The sequence below is a fragment of the Mchenga conophoros genome, linkage group LG11, assembly GCF_057382185.1.
Source record: "Mchenga conophoros isolate Kocher_MC1m ecotype Shallow Benthic linkage group LG11, M_conophoros_male_GT1.1, whole genome shotgun sequence".
NCBI lineage: Eukaryota > Metazoa > Chordata > Actinopteri > Cichliformes > Cichlidae > Mchenga > Mchenga conophoros.
The window spans coordinates 2,786,032-2,800,840 of NC_140536.1; the positions used below are offsets into that span (position 1 = coordinate 2,786,032).

A 14,809-nucleotide genomic window follows, 5' to 3' on the forward strand; every position below is an offset into this window, starting at 1 on the left:
TTCATTAATAAGGAACTAGAGATGGACCGATCCGATATTACGTATCGGTATCGGTCCGATACTGACCTAAATTACTGGATCGGATATCGGAGAAAAATAAAAAATGTAATCCGATCCATTAAATATCACGAAAGCACCTCACAAAACTTGCAACACGCCGTAACTCACGTCAGAACGTTAGCACGTCGGAGCAGTATGCATCACGTGATCAGTATGCATCACGTGATAGAGCGGCTGTGGCATGCGGGACCTGTGGTGGTCTGGATAGCATTTGGAGCTTTGCTAGCAACCCGGCATTTCATCTCCGACAAAGTTATCCCGAGAGAAGTAAAGCAAGTGTGTAAGTCCATCTCTGAATGTTTGTAAAGCATTCCAGCGTTAAGCTTAACAAGCGATATATGGAGCGACTGCCTCTTCTTGCTGCTACTTCAATCATGAAACTGCTTAACGATCAGCTGATCGGCTTTTCTGTCGCGAGTCCGTCTCTCTGGTTTGTTTTTGGCCCACTTTGCACTAGAAAGAGGAAACCAGCGACTGAACAACAGCAGCACGTTTAAGCTTGATCAGCTGTTGTTAGAATTTATTTAATATTACTTTCTACTCGAGGATCTTTTTCTACGTAGCTGACGGCTGGTAACTGTGCAGGGGCGGATCTAGCAAAGTTTAGCCAGGGGGGCCGATAGGGCATTAACTGGGAAAAGGGGGCACAAAGACATACTTTTCTTTCTTATTCTCATTTAAAATGTCGAGCTTTTAATAAATAATTATCTGACACCCAAAGTTTTAATTTGATGCAAAATGAATAGAAGTCAATTACTGTACATAGTGACTATTAAGTCTAATATATACCCTAGTAAGCTATAGTACTTTTTCCTTTGGGAAGGTACCATCTGTGCAGTCTGCAATTCTGTTGAAGAAAGATGTTGAATCTATTTAATATTTCTTGAAAAATAATTGATTTCTGTGCATTTTTTTCACACTGCATCAAATTAAGGTTGATTACGTCGATTAAGCATCATGAGGTGGAGCGTGAGGGGTGGTTCCTTATTTTTTATTTATTTATTTTTGTTGTTGCTGGGAGTTGGAACCCTATTAGTTAGGTTGCTTAATATTTATGCTAAGTACTCTTTCAAATACCAGAATAGGGAGGATGGTGTAGGTTTAAGTTTATTAGATTGATCAGTATTGCTGAACTATGAAATAATTTTTTTTGCATATAGGTATAACAGAATAGCTTTAGTGTAGTTGTTGTTTTAAACTTGAGTATGAACTTATACAAAATGCGGCAAGATATTTAAAAAAAAACAGTTTTGTTGATTAAAAAACACTATATCGGATTCATATCGGTATCGGCAGATAACCAAATTTATGATATCGGTATCGGTATCGGACATAAAAAAGTGGTATCGTGCCATCTCTATAAGGAACATGCAGGTACAGCCTTTAAAGCTTTTGACCAGTTATTACAAATGAAGAACTAAAAGGACCATTTTTGACTTAACTTAAAAAAGTGCAAAAAATCCTTTATTATGTGAAGTTACAGTTAAGTAAAATACAACAGAAACCGTATTTGGTGAGACACCATGTCACAGAGTGTTATGGCACCTCCTAACTGTCCTCTGGTTCTGCTTAATAAATAACGCTACAGATCCTGGGTCAGTCAGGAGCGCTGCAAAAAACCGCAGCTTTGGGCGTCACATGATCGCGCTGTCTGAAATCGCAGTTTTGATCAGAGAACGATCAATCGTTCAGCCTTCTGTGGTTAGAGAGGAAAGGCTTGGCTTGCATATCTTAAACTCGGTCTTCTAATCAGGGTCGTAGTATCAGCTGAGCGTTTAATTAGGCTCAGTTATCAGCATTAGTTATGCAGTATGTTAGAAAGGATTAAGTCATATAAAATCGATCGTTGTCAAACCCATAAAGAATCATTTTATTGTGTTCAGTCAGACTGAGTCACAAATATTTGTGTCAAAGATTTGATACCTGGGAATAATGTTTCTGCACCGTAGGGATGGGTATCGTTTAGGTTTTATCCGATACCGGTGCCAAACCGGTACTTTTGAAATGGTGCCGGTGCTTAAACGGTGCTCAAACTGGTGCTTAAAGAATGGAGAACACAAAATTGGTCCAAAAACCTCTCATGTTCAGCTGGTTTCCACTTTTTCTTTGGTCATTTTAGCCTTTTTGGCCAGGGTGAAGGGAGTATCTGCCATCAAACAAGAAGACAGCCGCATGTAGCTATGATGATGTTTGCTAGTTCACCTTACTGCATTAATGTAATAACGTGGTTAGCCTACTCAACGTAAATTACACACGAACAACATTAAGCTACTCACGCAGAGAAGAACGGCTGCTGCTGCATCATCATCCTCATCATTTCTGCTACACTGGCAGGGCTAGGGGCCAGGACTCTCCTCTTCGGGGTTTTTGGGGGATGTTGCTAACTCCGGGTCAGATAACAGGCAACCCACGCACAGTAGATGCGCTCGGTGTGAGGTCTCGCAGCAAGCTATCAAATACGGCGCATTTCTGGGCTTTAAAAAAAAACGCTATGCGTCGCCAGGTGTTTCATCGGATTCTTGGTGTTACCTCCTTTGACAGTATCACAGTATCAGCTTAAAGCACTTGTTGCTGCTGAGTTTGCATCTTTTGCTGTGAAGTACAGCCAGACTTTGACCGCTTCGCCTTGGGCATTTTTAATCTGTAGCTCTGCTCTAAAAGAACGTACGTACCTGGGCCCGCCTACTATCCTCGGAAACGTAAAATGATTGGCTAGAAGTGTATCACAGCTCAGGAAAAAAAAGCACCGAAATAAAGCACCGAAATGTGCGCTGCTTTTCGGTCTGGTTACTACCGTTTATGTCAGAACACACCGGTACCCATCCCTACTGCACCGTGTACAAAAACAGGACGTAACAGAGTCATCCTTTAATATTAAATATAATATTAGGTCACAGTAGGGATGGGACTTTTTGAAAACACTGAGTGCAGCGATGCACTCCTCAAACACGACTCTGAAGTTTGCAGACAACACAAACGTGGTGGGTTTTATACCAAACAATGAGAGGGGCACCTCTCCCTGTTTGTTGAACAACCTGCTGATTAACACCAGCAAGACCAAGGAGGTCATAGTCGACTACAGGAGGTCCAGGAGGACAGAGCACCCACCTCTCCTCATCCGAGGAGCCTCCACAAAGCCTCTTCTTCCTCAGGAAACTGAAGCGGGCTGGACCCCCCCCCCCCCGTTTGCTCAGAGCTTTTTACAGAGGAAGGCCAGTCGTATTGCTGCTGACCCCACTCTCCCAGGACTGTTCATCGCTGCCATCGAGGTCACGGCATAGTTACATAGAAACCCCCACCTGAGGGACAGCTTTCTGCCAAGAGCTGTGAAAGCCATCTGTCCACCTGCCCTTCCCTCTGCTTCCCTGCACACACACTCACATCCAGTCGCTGCACTCTCGAGACTTCTGCCTGTGTTTTTCACTTTTTGCCCTTTTTTAAAATCTTACTTATGTATTTATTGATCTTTTGTTTTCTTTATCAGCGAGGGCATCACAGTAAGTTTTGTAATGTTTTAGTAACATAATGACAATAAATGTGATGCACCCTGTGATGCAGTGTACATTAGACATTTCTTACATGTTGACAGCCTGCTCGTGCTTTCAGGTGACCATCAAGGTACTGCAAAAGAATTCTTAGACGTGTGCAGTGAGACGGGACGACAGCTGACTGAAAGAGATGCAGAGAAGATAAACTGTCCTCTGGTACACAAGCAGTACCAACCTGCTGAAGCGAGGTGGAATCAGAATTTGATCGTATTACTGCAGCTGTATGTAGAGAGTCTGTGGACTTGTCTCTCATTTTTCATAATAAATTGATTTGAGTCACTCTGCTTCATGTGTGTGTGTGCAAACTCGCAGACGACCAATTACACTGTTGAAAAATGAAAGCACATTTTAATCAGAGTAGCATCAATCAGGTAAACATCTGTGAGTGTTAAATAGTTTCAGCTGCTGTGCTGTTAATGAAATTAACAGCAGGTGCAACAATGAGACAAACCCTAAAGCAGCAGCGGTTTAACAGGTGGAGGACACTCGTGTTTTTCTCTGCTCATCTTTTTAAAACTAGTTCTGAATTTGGCTCAGGCCAGTTTCACTACTGATATCAAGACGTGATACCTGGACACAGCACGGGTTGCACAGGTAGCTGCTCCAGGATGGCTCATCAACACGTGCCATACAGTTTGCCGTGTCTCCAGCACAGGCTGCAGAGGATGAAGGAGATTCCAGAAAACAGGCAGTTAGAGCAGCTTTGACTCTCTGACCAGAAACAGACTTCGTAGAGTGGCCTGAGTGCCTCATGTCCTCTGGTTGGCCCCGTCCTTACTGCCTGGGAGTGTGGACTGCCTCGAGTAGCTATCAATATGAAGAAGTGAAGCTTTTTCTTCATATGTGAATTATATGGACATTGAGGCTGTGGACAGCTACAGGTACCTTGGTGTTCATCTGAACAATAGACTGGACTGGACTCATAACTCAGACGCCCTCTACAGGAAAGGGCAGAGCAGGCTGTACCTGCTGCGGAGACTCAGGTCGTTTGGGGTGGAGGGCCCACTCCTGAAGACCTTCTATGACTCTGTGGTGGCTTCTGCTATCTTTTATGGCGTGGTCTGCTGGGGCGGCAGCATCTCTGCTGGGGACAGGAAGAGACTGAACAGGGTGATCCGAAGGGCCAGCTCTGTTCTAGGATGCCCTCTGGACCCAGTGGAGGTGGTGAGTGACAGGAGAACGGCGGCTAAGCTGTCATCCCTGTTGGACAACGTCTCCCACCCCATGCAGCAGACTGTGACAGCACTGAGCAGCTCCTTCAGTGGGAGACTGCGGCACCCACGGTGTGGGACGGAGAGATTTCGCAGGTCTTTCCTCCCCACTGCTGTCAGACTCCATAATAAAGACTTTAACTGATCAAGCACACACATCCATACATATGCAATAATACTAAGTGCAATAATCCTTTCTGTCATCGTTGTATTTTTACTCAGTTGTATATAGTATTTGTATTTGTATTCTATTTTTATCTTATTGTATATTTTTATTCTATTGTATTCTACTGTATATAGTATATTATTTTATTCTATTCTGTACAGTTGTGTACTGTATTTATTCTTATTGTATTCTAATTTTTGCCTCATAACTTTTGCACTGTCCACTTCCTGCTGTGACAAAACAAATTTCCCACGTGTGGGACTAATAAAGGTTATCTTATCTTATCTTATTATTTAACTACTTAGAGCCATAGTTATGCTAAACACAACAAGTAGTCGTTGAATTCAACAATTACCATTACATCCAGAACTGATTGTGGAATGACTGCTTCAGCTCTAGCTCTGGTTCAGCTTCTACATTTAAATATCGCGGGCTTCATGTGAGCCTTCGACTGAAACCTTGCGCTGCCAAAAAAAAAAGAAGAAAAACCCGCCAAAAAGCCCTGAATCAGATGTTACAGTCATGTAATCCAAGTGCATTTCACCTGAACTACCTGAACCTGAAGCAGCACCGTGGAGTCTGCTACCAGTAAATTCATGTTCGGCTGCCATTGCTCCTCCAGTAGAGCTTCAAACTCCGCTAGTACAGAATTAAAGCAGATAACTCGTCTTTGCAGATTAGGTCCTGCTTAGCTCGACACCTGTCTGCATATGCAGATGTTCCTTTTCCGTTAACAGAAGTTCCTGCTTGTTGTGTCATCCTGTTCAACATCGTGTCCATTTATGAATGCACTGAAGAACTACCAGTATGCATGCTGCCACACCAAGCACCATTACTATCACTTTCATGCTGGATTGTGATGCTGGCAGCACTACAACTAACTTTATTACCATTGGGGCAAATTGGAACAGTGCCACAAATATTTAATACCGAAACCTGACCTTCTTGCAGTAATAGTGTTGATGCTAGATAAGTCATCATTGAGAGTTGGGAGCCTTCACCGTCTCCTGAGCAGATGTGGTCTGCTCATGTCTGCCCTTATCATTCTGTCTGTTCTCAGTTCCTTTATTAGCACGTGTGCCATTTCCATCATTTCCGTCAGCTCAGTTTCTGCGTTTCCTGTTCACCACCTGCATCCAGTCGCCAGTGTTCCTCAGCATCATCATCTTTTTCCTTACTGTGATCAATCTTTGTCTTTCATGGAGGAACAGCCATGATTTCTTGTCCTGGTGGACTCATTCTCTACATGTTTATCCAACAAACCACATTCCTGCCAACCCAGATCATTTAATCCTCTAAGCCACATTCAATTTAAAAAACAAACAAACAATACAAACGTATCAAATTTCTCCCAGGGGCAGTAAGGTCCAAAGCAGTGTTATGATTTAAGTCAAAGCAGTTTGTTACTGGGAACAAGGGAGAGTCCGTGGGAAACTTTGATTTGATTTTCAAGCTGCTTTTCCCCCCAGTTTCTGACTCCAGTAGAGCTTATCCAGAGGTCTTAGTTTTTGAACGCGACTACCTCTTATTGTACATCAGGAAACTCGAACCACAGGGACGCCTGCAGAATAATAGCTAAGTATGATACTAAAGAGCGTGGGTGAACGTCTGGTGGCTGGGCCTTAGTCCATGGGGCCCGACTGGGCACAGTCCAAAAAAGGGACATTGGCCCATCCTCCTGCAGGCCCACCACCCGCAGGAGGCGCCGTAGGGGTCGGGTGCAATGTGTGCCTGGTGGCGGCCAGGAGCAGAGGTCATGGGGGACTGATCCCCAGCTACCAAGTGTGACCAGGAGATATTTTATTTTGTATTCTTATGATCACAGTTATAATTAGAAATATCAATCATTAATCATTTACCATTGTGGAATCTGATGACAGTATAATCTTTGTTTTATATCTATGGTAATCTGAGTAAAGATTAATGTATGCAGGTTATCATCATTGTAATCAAGTTTCAAATGGTATCCACAGCATTGTATTCACCGTCCATAACTGGAGGGTCCAGCAGGACCTTGTTCTAATTCATTTGCAGGCCTACATCAGAACATGCACATAGAGAGTTATGTAAACACGCACGTTCACCCTTATTTACACAGGGAGGTCATGTCAGGACATTCTCTAGTTGGACACACAGGCTCACAGAACTGCACAACATGACATGTCACACACTTGTGTTCTCTAAAGTATCATCTGATGTTTGTATAAGGAGAACTTTGGACTATGGGGAGACTGTTATCATTTCCAGTAAGGTCTAACTGTGTGATGTCATCATGGGTTATATAAGGATGGGGAACGGTCCACTCTTTGGAGATCTGTGGCTGTACGCTTGTCTTCCCATGCTTCTGTCTTAGAAGTGTGTAATAAAGATCACTATTCTGACATCTACTGAGACCATGCAGTCGTTTGTCTTCTCCTCAAAACTCGAATCATGACACAAGACTAGCAGTCACAGGAGACCCCGGGGCAGACCCAGGACACTCTGGAGAGATTATATCTCTTGGCTGGCCTGGGAACGCCTTGGTGTTCCCCCGGATAAGCTGGAGGAGGTGGCTGAGGAGAGGGAGGTCTGGGCTTCTCTGCTTAGGCTGCTGCCCCTGCAACCCGGCCCCGGATAACCGTAATATGATGGATGGATGGGTGTATTCGTCACCTAGAGATTTCTGAGGACACCGCCTGTGAACAACACTAGTCTTGTACTGGTTAATGTACTCCAGTTACAGGTTATCTTCAGAGAAATAAATGAAAGGGGAAACACAGCAGTACATTTTGTTCAAATGACACAATTTTGCACTTTACATTTAGGTCATATTTGCTAACCTGCCAGCAGCCTCCTTGTAGTTTCAGGACTTTGCAGTGAAACTAACGGACACTCAACAGCAGAGGTACAGCACCTGTACACAGACAGGGTCAAATTAATCCTCAGGGGTCCTTCTTGGACACACACACACACACACACACGCGCGCGCGCGCACACACACACACACACACACACACACACACACACACACACACACACACACACACACACACACACACACACACACACACACACAGGTTTTCATCTTATTTGTGAAACTTCTTTGAAGAGAAAGGCATCCACAGAGAACCTGAGCACACTGTGCCCACCTGACAGGAACTGGGAGCGTCTGCCTTCTGTTCTGCTGTTGATGTGGAGAACCAACTACAGTAAGAAATGTGTATGACAGTTCCTGCAAGCAACACACCCACCCGTAGTCTCTAATGTCCACTCTAGGCATGGGGTTTGGATCTTTTGAGCTTGTAACATAGCACAAGTCCACATAAAGCCTTTCCCCAGCCATAAGAACTTCCACCTGGACCAAAAAATACACAAAATACCTGAGAAGATAGAGTGCCCTGAAGAAAGGGGCCCTTACTGGGCTGTTCAGATGAAAACCTTGGATCACCCCTTTGTGCATGAGTAAAAAAAGAAAGAAAAAACTTTGTAGGATTGTGCATTACAACAGTGTGAATTCATTGCAGTGCTTCTGTAAAATGCAATTTCTAACAACATTTTATATGATTTGCCAAATGACTTTTTTAAATAAGTACTAAATTGGTTCATTTAATTTTAAAATCACTCTTTCAAAGTCTGCTTTGTAGATGTGAGGAAGCAGTTTAAGAGTCTGAATGCTCGGAAAGCTCCTGGCCCAGACGGTGTGTCTCCTGCCACCCTCAGACACTGTGCAAACGAGCTGGCCCCAGTGTTTTCTGGCATCTTCAACTCCTCACTGCAGGCATGTCATGTGCCTGCCTGCTTCAAGTCCTCCACCATAATCCCTGTCCCCAAGAAACCTAGGATCACTGGACTAAATGACTACAGACCCGTGGCTCTGACATCTGTGGTCATGAAGTCATTTGAGCGCCTAGTTCTCTCCCATCTCAAGACCCTCACGGCCCCCCTCCTGGACCCCCTGCAGTTTGCATACAGAGCCAACAGGTCTGTAGATGACGCCATCAACATGGCTCTACACTTCATCCTGCAGCATCTGGACTCCCCAGGAACCTACGCCAGGATCCTGTTTGTGGACTTCAGCTCTGCCTTCAACACCATCCTTCCAGACCATCTCCGAGACAAGCTTTCCCAGATGAATGTGCCTGATCCCATCTGCCGGTGGATCACTGACTTCCTGACGGACAGGAAGCAGCATGTGAGGCTGGGAAAGAATGTCTCGGACTCCCGGACCATCAGCACCGGCTCCCCTCAGGGCTGTGTTCTTTCTCCTCTGCTCTTCTCCCTGTACACCAACTGCTGCACCTCCACCCACCAGTCTGTCAAGCTAATCAAGTTTGCAGATGACACCACCGTCATTGGGCTCATCTCGGACGGGGATGAGTCTGCCTACAGGAGGGAGGTTGAACGTCTGGTGTCCTGGTGCAGCCACAACAACCTGGTGCTGAATGCCCAGAAGACAGTGGAGATTATTGTGGACTTCAGGAAGCACACAGCTCCACTCCCCCCCATCATCCTGACTGACACCCCCATCACCTCTGTGGACTCGTTCCGCTTCCTGGGTACCACCATCACCCAGGACCTGAAGTGGGAGCCCACCATCACCTCCGTCATTAAGAAAGCCCAGCAGAGGATGTACTTCCTGAGGCAGCTGAAGAAATTCAACCTGCCAACACGGACGATGATGCAATTCTACACTGCAATCATCGAGTCCATCCTCACCTCCTCCATCACCGTGTGGTACGCTGGAGCCACTATCAGGGACAAACAGAGACTGCAGCGTGTTGTGCGCTCTGCTGAGAAGGTGATTGGCTGCAGACTCCCATCTCTGCAGGACCTGTACACCTCCAGGACACTGAGGCGTGCAGCTCGGATCTCAGCTGACCCTTCTCACCCTGGACACAGTCTGTTTGACCTGCTCCCCTCAGGCAGGAGGCTCCGGTCCATTCGCACCAGAACCTCTCGCCATAAGAACAGTTTCTTCCCCTCTGCTGTTGGACACATGAACAATAACCACATGACTGTCCCCGCCACTAACACATGACCCTACGCTGTGTTCACTGCATCATTCCATGTTTGGCACTGATCACCACCTGCACTCATGTATATATCATGTATATATCATGTATATATCTATCTACTTAGCACTTTTAATTCTTATTTTTATGTTTATTTAAGCGTTATCTGACGGTATGTTTGCACTAAGTACTGCAGCAATTTCCTAATGTTGTAAACCTGCTCAACATTTGCCAATAAAACCCTTTCTGATTTTTTTTCTCTCCCTTAGAGGTAGGGTGAGAAGTTCAGCCATCCGAGAGGGGCTCAGAGTAGAGCCGCTGCTCCTGCGCATAAAAGGAGCCAGCTGAGATGGTTCGGGCATCTGACAAGGATGCCCCCTGGGCGCCTCCTGGGTGAGGTTTTCCTGGCATGTCCCACCGGGAGGAGGCCTTGAGGCAGACCCAGGACACGCTGGAGAGATTATATCTCTCGGCTGGCCTGGGAACGCCTTGGTGTTCCCCCGGATAAGCTGGAGGAGGTGGCTGGGGAGAGGGAGGTCTGGGCCTCTTTGCTGCTGCCCACGCGACCCGGCCCCGGATAAGTGGAAGAAAATGGATGGATGGATGATTACTATTATTATTACTGCTACTAATACTATCTATTTCACCTTTCGATTTTTCTAACTGTAACATCTGCTCTTACCAGCAGCACTTTATACATAGAGTAAATTAATCCTGAGCATGACTGAATTCAGATTATTGGTGCTGCCCTCCACAACAGATCCAGTTTCTCATGTTGCCTTCAAATAAATATGCAATCCTTCTGCATTAAATTACTTGTAAAAATGCCTCTGAGTTCATCAGGCTAACATTTAGCAGCTGTATGATATGAAAATAACAAAAGAAGTGTTTTATAGCTGGAAAACATTTCACTTACCAGAGCTGGACACTTGGTGGGTGCACAGAAACGTAAGTGAGGAGGAAACCAGAAGAATAAAATGAAAAAACATTGTCCCAGCTAGATTTCTGGAAATCAAATGTGTTGAAGAAAATTATGAAACATGAAGTCCAAAGGTGCCTTGAAAGGGAATGGGCTCTGAGTTTCCTGCTTTGCTTTTCTGTTGCAGAGAACAATGCTGGCAGTGAAGGCTGTTTTTGTTTTCCAGCACTGCATCCGCTCGTTTCGTTATAGCAGCCATGCCTTCAGTGAAAGCGAGTGTCGTAAAATCACCAAACAGGAAGCCCGACAGAGGCCGGTCAGGTCTGCTTCCTGGGAAGGTTCCCATGTATCCCTCTGCAGAATACTTTTTTCAACTGCCCTTACATAATGTGAGTAAGTATGGAGCGTTACACCTTTTTAACAGGGCTTTAGAGAAAACGTAAGAACAGCAGTTTTGTGAGTCAGCCCTCGACTGGTTATAGTCTGTTCAGATGCTGACACGACAAGGATAGAAAGACCCTCACATAATAATAATAATAATAATAATAATAATTTCTATTTATAAAGCGCCTTTCAAGACACCCAAGGACACTTTACAATAGGATAAAACACGTAATGAAAAAATGACAAAATGAAGAACAATAACACAAAAACACAAGATAAAATTTACAAACAGTGGGTTCACAGTAAATATGCAGATTTGCAGACATTTCACTTTTATCTCTTCTTTTAAGCTTCATTAAAATCCATTTTTTCTTTCTGACATACAAAGCATTTATGAAAGTAATCTGACTGTTAAAAAAGTAAATCTTAAAATGAGACAGCAGGCGCTCAGCTGGATGTGTAGAGACAGAGCCGTTCTGCAAACTCTGACTAGAGAGTCCGTTTGGGAGATGAATCCTGAACCACTTTGACTCAGGTCTGCTGACACAAAAGATCAGAATAATGAAGATTTCTGGTCATTTCCAAGGTTCACCTGAATCGATCAGACTGAGCACCCTTCACTGGCACGAGAAGCTATAGGTCCTGTTATCTTGGACACCATAAACACCACCTCGCTCTCTGTCCAGTATTCACATTTAACACCAGCAGAGCTTTTCACACAGCATGCAACTGAAGAAGATGTTTTTGGAAAAAGCAGTTTACATATTGCATTTGATTGCATTTAGTGCTGGATCATGTTTCGTCTGTTTTACTGAATAAATCTGTTGCCTGTGTGCTGCATTTTGTTTTTCTCACATTATAAAAGAACTAATCAGGTAGAGAAACAAGATGCACATGGTCACAACTTAATTAAAAACGTTGTTTTATACTTTACACAGTTCAAAAGGTAAAATATAGTAACAAAAGGAAAGAATTTGGAGTTGGTATATGACCTGATGTCTCAACGATATATTTTCACAGCCGGACTAAGAAAAAAAAGTAAACTTGTGTTTTGAGCCCTGAACTTACTTTTTGAATAAATTCTTCTTCTTTCAACACCTCCCTTTAGAAATCAAATGCCTACACCATCATGATCTTGTTGCAATAATGATCGGCGGTGGGCTGGGGTGTTTATCTGAGTATCTCCTCGGCTTGGGGTTTGGAGTGGGTCTGTTTCCTGCGTCTTGGGAAGCAGGTTGTGACTGTCGTTTGTGCCAGAGTACCTGGCTTTCTTGGAACCCCTGGATGGAGTTCTTGAGGGTGCTCCACTTGAGGACTCCGTCGTACTTAGAGACTTCAGTGCTCATGTGGGAAACAAGAGTGAGACTGGAGGGGCGTGATTGAGAGGAACGGCCTCCCAGATCTGAACCCGAGCGGTGTCCTGTTACTGGACTTCTGTGCAAACACTATGTTGTAACATAAGGGCGTCCGTAAGTGCACGTGGCACCAGAACACTCTCGGCCAGGAAAGCTTCCACTTGGGTGGTCTCAGAATTTCATCTCAGCTTTTCACAGATGTTGTGGTTCTATTGGCTTCATCAGGTGACGGCCTCCAGCTCACACTGGAGTGCAACCGAGTGCAAAGTGCTGGGAATGAGAATCGGCACCTCCGAATCTGAGGCCATGGTCTGCAACTGGAAAAGGGTGGAGTGCCCACTCCAGGTCAGGGACGAGTTCCTGTTTATTTGTTTATCATGGTGTGTTCACGAGCGATGGGAGAGGGGAGCGGGAGATCAACAAATGGATTGGTGCAGCGATGTGGACTCTGCACCAGATCGTATCAATATATCGGTCGAGCTACATCCCTGCCCTCACCTATGGTCACGGGCTGTAAGTAATGACCAAAAGAACGAGATCATGGATACAAGTGGTGGAAATGAGCTTCCTCCTAAGGGTGGCAATCTTTCAATCTTTACAATACAGCAGAATAGCCCATTATTGTTATTGTACAACTGACTGGTTACCACAGGCAGATAATATAGCAGAGCTGGTCCATTTATGCTGTATACAGTATAAATGGACCAGCTCTGCTATATTATGTAACTACGGCCAACACAGTATACTTCCTTATTTACATCTTTTCCTTTCTTTTCAACTCTTATCAGTCACTCAATGTTTAAATTCTTAGTATTTTTTTAAAAACTGCTTCTCAGGTGGGGTATCAGCCCCTAAATGATGCTCAGATCACACTTTTGGAATAGATGCTGCTATTTCTGCAACCAGATTTCCTCAATATTTAATGACTGAGCTGCTGGTCATCATCAAGCTATTTGTCGTACATCAGTAAAGGGGCTCTGTAGCTTCATGATTAGTTTGCGGTTTTTCTTCCTTCACTTTGATTTGTGTTTGTGGACATATAATGTGTGTAACAGGGCGTGGTTGGTGGCACGGTTGCGAAGGGAGGCTGACACAGCGGAGCTCCATCAGTTCAGTTGTGTTGTTGTTGTGTGTGTGCAGCTGGGGCTGAGGGCTGGAAGAGACACAAACTGAGTAAAAAGTGTAGTAAAGTGCGATCTGTGTGGTCGGGTCCGTCATTCATTGTCACTATGTGCAATGTACACTTTCCATTAATCTCACAGTGGAAAATTCCTGGAAATCAAAGTCAAATGTTTATCAGTAGAAGAATCAGACTCCTGTTAAACATTATATTTGTACTAAATGTGTGTGTAAATATGGTGTCTGTAGATTTGTGACGGTGTTTCTGTTGTAGTTTATTCCTGTATGAATATTAAAAACTTGACTGAAAGTATTAAAAATGTATTTGCATTGCTTTACAGAAAAAGGGAAAAATGGTAGGACTGTGGGGGAAAGCGTGATCACCTCAGTTAAACAACTGGTGTAATTCTATTAGGTTCATCTTTAAGGAACTCTGCATGTCTCCAAATAGCTTTGAATGTCTTTGAAATGAGAAGAATACAAATAGAAAAAGACAAAAAGTGGACACATGCAGACAAAGTAAAGAGATGAATATTCAGTAAGCTATAAAGATCCAAAGCTCTCTCAGTTTTTCTCAAATGTGTGTGAGGACTGCTTGTTTGTGTTCTTGGATGCACTTAGTAAATCCAACAGCTCAGCTGTTTGTTGTTTGTTGTTTGTAAAAGTTGCAGGAAGAACAAACTTCTTAAACAGGAAATGAAACAAAGCACAAATTCAAAGGTTTTTTTTCATTTTATTTTTGTTTTTTAACTCAAAATGTCCTGTTGTAACTGGACTTTTTGAGTTAAGAAACAGAACAAATCCCAACAACACTTCCCTCATGGTGCTTTATATTGTAAAGTCAGACCCTACAATAATGCACAAAGACTCCAACCCCCTAGAGCAGGCACTTTGGCGACAGTGGGAAGGAAAAACTCACTTATAAAGAGAGAAACCTCCGGCAGACCCAGGCTCTGGGATGGGGTGGCCATCTGCCTCGGCCAGTTGGTGATGAGGGAAGGAAGTTGGGAAAAAAAGAGTAGTTATTTTTAACCACTCTGGTTTCAAAATTACATT

General features: G+C 44.1%; 1 protein-coding gene across 1 annotated transcript in view; it reads left to right on the plus strand.

Moving 5' to 3' along the window:
* LOC146563438 (aldehyde dehydrogenase, mitochondrial-like) overlaps positions 1 to 3,887 on the plus strand; it is a 35,747-nt gene extending 31,860 nt beyond the window's left edge. The window contains exon 13 of the mRNA XM_085290528.1: positions 3,667 to 3,887. Coding sequence (XP_085146654.1) covers positions 3,667 to 3,699 — 33 coding nt within the window. The 3' untranslated portion in view covers positions 3,700 to 3,887. The remainder of the gene's footprint in view (positions 1 to 3,666) is intronic.
* The last annotated feature ends 10,922 nt before the right edge of the window (positions 3,888 to 14,809 follow it).